The sequence below is a fragment of the Sinocyclocheilus anshuiensis genome, unplaced genomic scaffold (genome assembly GCF_001515605.1).
Source record: "Sinocyclocheilus anshuiensis isolate Anshui unplaced genomic scaffold, SAMN03320099.WGS_v1.1 scaffold1075, whole genome shotgun sequence".
NCBI lineage: Eukaryota > Metazoa > Chordata > Actinopteri > Cypriniformes > Cyprinidae > Sinocyclocheilus > Sinocyclocheilus anshuiensis.
The window spans coordinates 1162076-1171629 of record NW_015544163.1 but is presented as its reverse complement, the minus strand read 5'-3'; the positions used below and the strand labels follow the sequence as shown (position 1 = coordinate 1171629).

The 9554-nt window shown below is 36.2% G+C and overlaps 1 protein-coding gene across 10 annotated transcripts in view; it reads left to right on the top strand.

Moving 5' to 3' along the window:
- Nucleotides 1-244: 244 nt before the first annotated feature.
- The window catches only part of map2k4a (mitogen-activated protein kinase kinase 4a), a 16606-nt gene continuing 7296 nt past the window's right edge, over nt 245-9554 (top strand). The window contains exons 1-6 of one of the 10 annotated variants that reach the window (XM_016495709.1): nt 245-494; nt 2018-2053; nt 3131-3163; nt 7037-7054; nt 7563-7665; nt 8620-8794. In XM_016495709.1, the coding sequence (XP_016351195.1) occupies nt 317-494; nt 2018-2053; nt 3131-3163; nt 7037-7054; nt 7563-7665; nt 8620-8794 (543 nt within the window). In that variant the 5' untranslated portion in view covers nt 245-316. Of the gene's footprint in view, nt 495-2017; nt 2054-2569; nt 2721-3130; nt 3164-4930; nt 5439-7036; nt 7055-7562; nt 7666-8619; nt 8795-9554 lie in introns of those variants that run through there. The other 9 variants (XM_016495711.1, XM_016495710.1, XM_016495713.1 and 6 more) reach the window with 9 other exon arrangements.

Genomic DNA, 9554 nt, shown 5'->3' with positions numbered 1-9554 from the left:
GATACTGAGAAAATGCCCTTCATACTTTGAGAAGATGGCAACACAGCTGCACTAGCTGCAAAATTTGTGTTAGCCATTCACAATGTAAGGTGTTGATTAACATGATTAACTCTAAACTGAGTCACTTTATCTTTTCATCTATTTAGATAATTTTATTTATTATCTGTTTTTTTTCTATTGTTTCTTTTTATTATTTATATATCCTACATGTTAATGATTTGGCAACATTGTGTTACACAGTCGTGTTAATAAAGCTTAACTGAATTGAAAAGAGAGAGAGCGCGATAGCGAGCTGTGCAGTGCAGTACAGTACTGTATGTATATACAGGTTTCTCTGCTGTCCGTCTCTCTGCATTGCAGCCTAGCGCTGGCTGCTGGAAGTCAAACCCAAATGGCGACGTCCAGCCCCAGCAGTACCCCAGCAGCATCAGCCTCCAGCGCACAGCACCACCAGACCCAGAGCCAACACATCGGCACCATGAGCAGCATGCAAGGTCAGAAACCAGCCGAGCCGCGCACATCCATCCATCCATCCTACAATGAGAGCCAATGACCGTTTACTCGCATCAGATGAGACTCGATCACGCTGCATTACTAGCCGTGTAGCTTTAGCTAAGCTATCGATCTCAATTTGCATTTACAAGAACTGCATTTCATGTTTTAAAGTAGTAACCTCTTTTTAGTTGCTTTATACTAGTAGTTTTAATTCTAATTTTAGCGTCCTGTTAGCCGCACGGCTAACTGCTTTAGTCAAACACCGACAGGCCCGTGAATATTTCATTTTCTCAACGTGATAATTACAGTTGACTACGTAACCCATGTATAGATTAATATGTTGTAAGTCCATATCGTTGTTAGTATTATATTAATTCGCTTACTGTCATTGTTCGTTTACTGACTGTCATTGGAGTTTGTTGACATTTTTAGCTGGATGGCTAACGTTAACTGGCTAACGATACGATGCTAAAATGAACTTCAGATAAATGCGAGTGTTTTTGGGGAATTGAAGAGTCGTTTCTTACTAAATGGAAATATTAAGATGTTATTTGAATTATTTGTGGACCACAGAAATAAGAATGATTTCATAAAGAAAATTACACTGTTAAATGGTAAGATCACTGACAGCTTATCTATCATAAACCAGCGGTTCTCAATCTTTTAGATGCCACGGACCCAAAATATGATCATACTCGCGTTATATAGTTTCTTGTGTAAAAACACAATTTATACTGTGATTTTTTTTTTTATAAGTGTCTAAAATATTTATTTTCTATTAAGTTACATTATTTTGTGTTTTCCCCATATCGTAGCCTACTTCACTATCTAAAATGATAGTTTTTTTCTTTCATTTCATTTTAATTAGTTATTATTATTATTGCATGTTTTACACTATTTCTCTCTAAACTTTCCCACTAGCATCTTGTGGCCCCCAGTTTGAAAAACCTTTACATAAACTACTGCATAACTGTTTTTACAATTGTAATTTGGGTAGTTTTATGACTCCAATTGCCACATCATATATTCATGATTGAATATGAATGATTGAATATGTCGTTTAGAATAGACCATCTACCAAAACTTTGCATTTAAGGTAGAATGTGGGTTAGTTTAGGACATTAACCAGCATGAATGTGGCATTTTGCGGTATTTAACATCAAATGTGGATCTGTGTGGAAAACAAACAGCTCTAATGAGTTAGTACTAATTTTAGCTTTGAATGGTTTATTTTGGACTTGGTGTGGTGGTTAAAGATATGGTCTGGTAACTGAAAGGTTGCAGGTTTGAACAAGGACACCAATGTGCATGAATTGTGTTTATCATAAAGTCATCACCAAGATCATTACAATTGTTGTTTTGTTTGACTTGATATTGAAGATGTTTCAGTTCCTCTATGAGATGCTGCCATAGACTGTAATCTGTTATGGGTTAGTTTTGCTCTAAAATTCGCTAGGCCAACCTCAGTTGCCTCTAAACTGGGTATTCTGTCCAAACTGATGCAGTTCATTTTGATTTTCAGACATCAGCTCATGCAGGAGGTTTCAGAGTGATTCAGGTAGTTACTGACTTTACATTGAACGGTTTGGACATGAACATTGTATAAATATATAGGTTTGTCTTAAGGAAATTAAGCCATCTTATTACATTGATGCAAACAATCTCATTATGATGATTACAAATACTATCATTATGTAATTAATGAATAAATACACAATAGTGCAAGTTATTTACACTAATGTACAGTAATAAGAACTACAAGAAGTACAATTTCTTTTATCCTTATTTATTTGAGTTTTTATACATGGTAATATTATTGAATCATCTTCATTATAGCTTTGTGTTGCAAAACTTCCTTATTGTCATAACAAATATTTTTCTAAGGTGTGAATAAGATTATTGGAGTATGTTTTAAGAGAAAATACTATTTCTGTCTTTCTACTTTGAAATATTATGTTTCATTCGAATGTGTAACGTGTGAAGTTTGCTAGCAATTTCTGAGTGAAAATTGTTTTAGATTTCCTTTTTTTTTGTCCTGAAATAACCTAACATGAATCTTTTTCCAGGCTTTATTTTTGCATTCTGAAGTTCCCAAACTCCGGCTGGACGGATTCTTTTAAATCTATGTATTTAAGCAATGAAACTCAATATTTCCCCTCATGATATTTCTCTCCCTTTATCTCTCGCCTCTTCTTACCCACAATCCTCCCTGATGCCGGACCACGGTGAGACCCTGTGAAATTGTTTTCCCCAGAAACAACTGCTGTTTATATTCCCTCTCTGAACTGTTTCATGTTGATTTTCTCTCCTTCATTTCTCTCTTAGTCTGGTGTTTTCCTTTGTTTTACGTTCTGCTGGTTTCCGGTTGCTGTTGTGTGTGAACCTCCTCTGCATGTACACACATTTCCCATGATTACCGGTTCACTGATGCACATCCCGGCACAAAGGTTTGGTTTGAGTGAGCTTCAGATGCTCAGTGTGAGATCTGTCAGGTGGTTTTCTTGGATTTTAAGGTTTTATTGAGACTTCATTGCTATGAAGAGCAGATTATGACAGAATTAGCATTGGACTACTTGAACAGATGCTGCAAATGAAGGTGTTCAAACCGTGTGTCCGTTGTTCTTCTCACCACCAGGGTTTCAGATAAACCTGTCTGGACTTCATCAAAGTAAGCCAACCCTTCTGTAGTGTGTCTGTTCGCTGGTTTCGGGGACCCTGTCCTCTGCCCGACACTAATCGGTTTCTGCTGGACTTGTGCCGGTCTTGGACAGATCGTTCTGCATGCTAGTGGCGGGTGGTCTGTCCTAGAGTCCTAGATCAACTTATAATGTGCAAATTTTGCAGCCATGTGTAACCACAAAATAATTAAAAAAATTAAATAAAACAAATATGAAGAATAATGTATCGCTCTTAAAAATTATATAAAAAAAGGACCTAACGTTTTGCCTAAAGAGAATGAAGCAGTAATGCAATCTTTACCTTAAATAACTGATTATAATGATATTATATAAATGTATATTATATAGAATTGATAAATGATGACAACAAATACTGCCGTTATGTTTTGAGAATAGCAAATAAATAATAAATACATAATGAAATTGTTTTATGTATTTATTTGTTTGTTTGTGTTTTTATGCATCATGATAGTGTTTGTTGGACTGCTTTTTATTTACTTTTTTAATTAAAAATTGATTTGTACTACACTAGTATTTTAATGTGTTATAGTTAAAACTACTAAGAAATTGTATTGACTATACAAACTAAAGCCATCTTATAGTAAAGCAAGAAAATCTCATTACCCTAATATACTAAATAAAAATTATATTTGATAAATGGTGACAACTATTTAAATAATTATTGAAATGTAAGTTATATGTAATTATTTAACAGACATGTTTTAGTTTGTTCAGAGTCAACAACAGTGTATCAGCTACACTTAAAGGGGTCATGTGATGGTGCTAAAAAGAACATTATTTGGTGTAATGCAATGTGTTTATGCGGTTTAAGGTTAAAAAAACACATTATTTTCCACATACTGTACATTATTGTTTCTCCTCTATGCCCCGCATTTCTGAAACGCGTCGATTTTTACAAAGCTCATCGGTCTGAAAAGCGAGGTGTGCTGTGATTGGCCGAAAACCTCAAGCATGTGACGGAAATGTTACGCCCCTCACCATATTGTGATGCCCTGTCCGGCCGGAGCGATGAGATAAAAACCCATTATAAACGAGGCATTCGTTGCATCCAGTGGGGACATAATTATGGATTATAATGACTTGTACTGTCTTTTTACGCGTTGCGTTGCATCGCGCCGCGTAAACATAAAACCATGTCTGCATTTGTGATCGGAGAAATGACAAACAACAAGCGCTACTCTACACTGCCCAAAAAACTCGTGTTTGAATCATCAATTCTTTAAATATAAAAAACTTACTTACAGTCTGTGAGTCAGAACAGCCGGCATTGTAGTCTACTCTTCCAGGATCAGGAAACAGTCCTCCATAAAATGCGCTGCACACATCTGAATATTTGGGTTGAACTGTTCTGGAACAGTGTTGTAAATGCAACTTAACCACTGATTTCTAGTCGTGTCCATTTTTGGAAGGCCAAACAAAGTAGTTTCGCTTTCACAATGAAACACAGCGTCACACACGGACGGCCTAGAGTGAGCAGAAGCCGGGGGCTAGAGTGAGGATTCGGCCAATCACAACGCACTGGATAGCTGGCCAATCACAGCACACCTCGCTTTTCAGACCGATGAGCTTTGTAAAAATCGACGCGTTTCAGAAATGCGGGGCATAGAGGAGAAACAATAATGTACATTATGTAGAAAATAATGTGTTTTTTGAACCTTAAACCGCATAAACACATTTCATTACACCAAATACACCAAATAATGTTCTTTTTAGCAACGTCACATATGACCCCTTTAAAAAACACATATTGGTAGTCAGTATTTCCATTCGGTAACTTAAATGTTCATATATCTGTGTCAAACAACAACATAAAGAGGATTTTAGTGAGAAATCGGCACAAGTCTTAGACTGTGAGCTTCCATTGACTTTGGAGCAAAAAGATTCACTCTTGGACAGTCGATTGGTCCTGACTTTCTTTTGATTGTCCATTTAATCAAAATCAGCCTGCACTTGATCAAGATCTCTTTAATGATCACGCATGTCCTTTCTACATTGATCAATGGTTCGCATACAGTAATGGAAGCTCTGGTGGTTGTTTACTGAGGTGTTTAGGTGGCTTTCTACTAACCGGTGCAGTGAACATTGCCTTGGGTGTTGTAGCTGTCTTCCCTGTTTCTTCGGTTTGCATTTTGTTTAGTGTTGAAGCACTGCTGGGATGTTTTTGGCATGAGCATCTCGAGCAAACACCAGCTTGTTGGGACATGGACGCACATGCCGTGAGATTTCAGAAATGCCGTTCCTCTGGTATTCGGATCCTCACATTCTTGTGGTGGAGGGAAAATAGTCCTTAATTTCTCAGAGATGTGCTTGCACTCATTTCCCAGTTACTTTCATGAATCTGAATGGCTTTTTGGTGCTTAAGTGTTGTTTGTTTTATGTTAACGTTGTTTTAATTTCTCTTTTGTCATATAACTTAATTTTCACTTATTCACAAGTTTGCAATTATTTGGAGACACAAGCATTGAATTATAGTTTTAATAAACACTGATATCTCTGTAAAGTCTCATAATTCCTTGAAATTGTGGATTGAGGTGAAATGTGCATCTGTTTATTATGAGAAGAGCAGAAATAGTCACACAACTGCCTTGTGAATTATTATTATTATTATAACGAAAGAAAAGAAACAGAAAAAAATGGCAAACAAATTAAATTTTCCCTGCACAGAACTTATTTTTAATATCTATAGAAAGCTGAATAGGGTTACAGACCTAAATACAGGGAGAAGATACTGAAATAAGAAAAGAAAAAAAAGTGTTATTTAATGAAAAAGATTACCCACATTTATATTAATGTTAATTAATTCAGCAGTCTGATCAATATTATTCCTTACAAAACTAGTTATAATCAGTGTTAGATTTGGTTTAACATTATTTTTCTTTATTTTATGGATTTTAAAAAACCATTAAAAAAAACAAAAAAAGACAATATGTGACCCTGGAGCACAAAACCAGTCTTAAGTCGCTGGGGTATATGTGTAGCAATAGCCAAAAATTCATTGTATGGGTCAAAATTATCGAATTTGTTAATGCCAAAAATCATTAGGATATTAAGTAAAGATCATGTTCCATGAAGATATTTTGTAAATTTCCTACCGTAAATATATAAAAACTTAATTTTGATTAGTAATATGCATTGAACTTCATTTGGACAGCTTTAAAGGCGATTTTCTCAATATTTAGATTTTTTTGCACCCTCAGATTCCAGATTTTCAAATAGTTGTATCTCGACCAAATATTGTCATACCCTAACAAATCATACATCAATGGAAAGCTTATTTATTCAACTTTCAAATGATGTAAAAATCTCAATTTCCAAAAATTGACCCTTATTACTGGTTTTGTGGTCCAGGGTCACATATTAGTAATATTATTTGTGGTTTCTGTGTTTTCGTTTTCTTTCGTGTTTTTTATTTTATTTTAATGTTTCCGATTAAATAGTTTTGGTGGAAAGAAACCGTGACCAAAACCGTGACATTTAATTTCTTTGATAATGTGTTTTGATGCATTTTCACTGTAAATAAAAATGATTCTAGAGTAAAATTATGTAAAATGTATTAAGGTGAAATATCAAGATGCCCGGAACAGCAGATAGAGTTCAATTACCCAAATTTAATTACGAAAACTTTATTTTCAGTTTTTAACTAATAAAAGTAAAAGAAAAAAAAAAATGTTTTTGTGTTTTCTGTAAAACAAATCCGTCACTGTTTCTGTCATGTTGCATTGGCTTCATTTCTGTGGTGGCTATTTTTAGTGCTTATAAAAGTGCACCTCTCGCAGTCTAGATGGACCGTACAGTTTGCACATTACAGATTCATGTATAATTTTGTGTTTGGGTTGTGTTAGGTTTTGTGTGTGATGAAGGTAAGTTTGATTTTAGTTTTCGTTTCAGATCGTCCGTTTTGTGTCCGGATGTGATCAGATCTTTTTAATGCTCTATTGTCTTGAGTGGCTGTAGATGGGGAAAGATTAGCTGATTTGGTGATGTTAAACGCAGGGTTTGAGCATGTCGGACTGCAGTCACTGTCCTCTGCTGCCAGATTTGCTAAAGCCATCGTCACCCTCTATATTTTTTTCTAATGAAGATGTTTTACACCTTCAGCATGTTCTGATGTACTTTAGGAAATCTGGCTCTTGGGTTCCTCTCCTGGTGCTCAGATGTGCATGTCTCTAGTGAACTTTGGTCTCTTCACACGACCCTCCCACATCTTCCATGGCTTAGTTACCGAGATCTCATCCTACAGCAACCTGAATAAAATACACCTGCAACTTTATCTTCATGCTATATGAGTGTTGGTTTGTGTGTTTGTGTGTGAAAATGCTGTTTCCTGACTGTGTTGTTTAACCTGGAGGTCTCTTCCTCCTTTGTCAGGTAAACGTAAAGCCCTGAAGTTAAATTTTGCCAATCCTCCAATCAAACCTACTTCCAGAATCACTCTGAACACTGCCGGACTTCCTTTCCAGAACCCACACATGTGAGTACAGACTATCTGATGGCCATTTCACCCAAAAATGAACATTTTACTCCCCATCAGTCCATCCAAAGTGTTAAATGAGATTGTTTATTGGATCAGATTTGGAGAAATGTAGTGTTATGTGACTTGCTCATCAATGGATCCTCTGCAGTGAATGGGTGCCGTCAGAATGAGAGTCCAAACAGCTGATAAAAACATCACAATAATCCACAAGTAATCCACACCACTACAGTCCATCAGTTAATGTCTTGTGAAGTGAAAAGCTGTGTGGTTGTAAGAAACAAATCCATCAAGACGTTTTTAACTTCAGACTGTTGCTTCCAGCTAAAATACCAGTCTATAATCCATAAAACTCTCAGGGGATAAAGTCCATCTCCTGTTGTCTCTCACATCAAAATCCACCCACATATTTGTTTAGAGCCGGTTTTGACTGTTTTTGCTTATCAATTCTGTGCAGATTTCTCTCCTGATTCAGATGAGACACCTTTTTCCACTGGAGAAAGCAATATTATGGATTATAGACTCAAATATTAGCTGGAAGCAACAGTTTGAAGTTAAAAAACGCCTTGATGGATTTGTTTCTTACAAACACAGCTTTTGGCTTCACAAGACATTAATTGATGGACTGGAGTGGTGTGGATTACTCTCAGTAAACAGTTTTTAACTTAAAACTCTTGTTTCTGGTATTCATAACATTGCTTTCTCCAGTGAAATGGAATTACATGTTGTTGTTTTTCTTTTGCAATCCAAATGTGTCAATCGTTGGATTAAATAAATGTCAGATTAATGGATTAAAAAAAAAATAATAATAATTTGTTGCAGCCCTAATCATCAACCTGTGAGTTTTGGCCGTCAACTCAGAACTGTCGTCTGTGGATAATGTCAAGACTTCAGTTTTGTCTTTCCAACCTCAGCCATGATCGTCTTCACGTGCATGTGTGTGTGTGTTTTCAGAGAGCGGCTGCGGACACACAGTATCGAGTCGTCTGGGAAGCTGAAGATCTCTCCGGAGCAGCACTGGGACTTCACAGCCGAAGACCTGAAGGATCTCGGCGAGATCGGCCGAGGAGCGTACGGCTCCGTCAACAAGATGGTGCACAAACCCAGTGGACAAATCATGGCCGTCAAAGTAAGACGCATAAGTTACTGATCGGTTTCTGTTACACTTTAGGTTGTTTTTGAAAGTTAAAAAGTGTGTGTGTGTGTGTGTGTGTGTGTGTGTGTGTGTGTGTGTGTGTGTGTGTGTGTGATCAATAAAGCACACAGCCTTCTCGAAAAGGCAAGCTTTTCCAAGAGTCAGTATAGACCAGAAAACCAAAGTTGTGTTTGACAAGACTAGAAATGAAAGTTGTTTGTGCACCTCCAAGTAAAATAAGGGCAAAATAAGCCCAGCTAATTGGATTTGGTTCATTTTGCGAGGTTCATGGTGTTAGATCCTATTTAGTTTGTGATGCATACAGTACCACATAAACAGGATAACCTTTAGCACAGCATGTATTATTTGTTTTCCACAAAGTTATGTCTATCAAATAATTAATAATTCTATTAGTTTTAGATGGCTGGAAATTGTACCCCAAAATTAAATAACACCCACAAATTAAAAAATGTACAGAGTTTCTTCTGTTTTGACAACCATTTATGGAAACTTCTGACCATTATTTGAATGACTTTTGCCTTTTGTTTTGGTATCATCAATTTCAGAAAAAAAAACAAATATATTATTTTTCTCTAAATTGCCAGTTCTTGGTCACAATATAATCACGCTTTTATTATTTCAGTCGTCTTACACAATTGCATAATAATTATACATCATTGTACATATTAACCAAAAACGGTGTAGGCTGAAGACTTAGGCCCAATCCCAATTCTACCCCTTAGCCCTTCCCCTT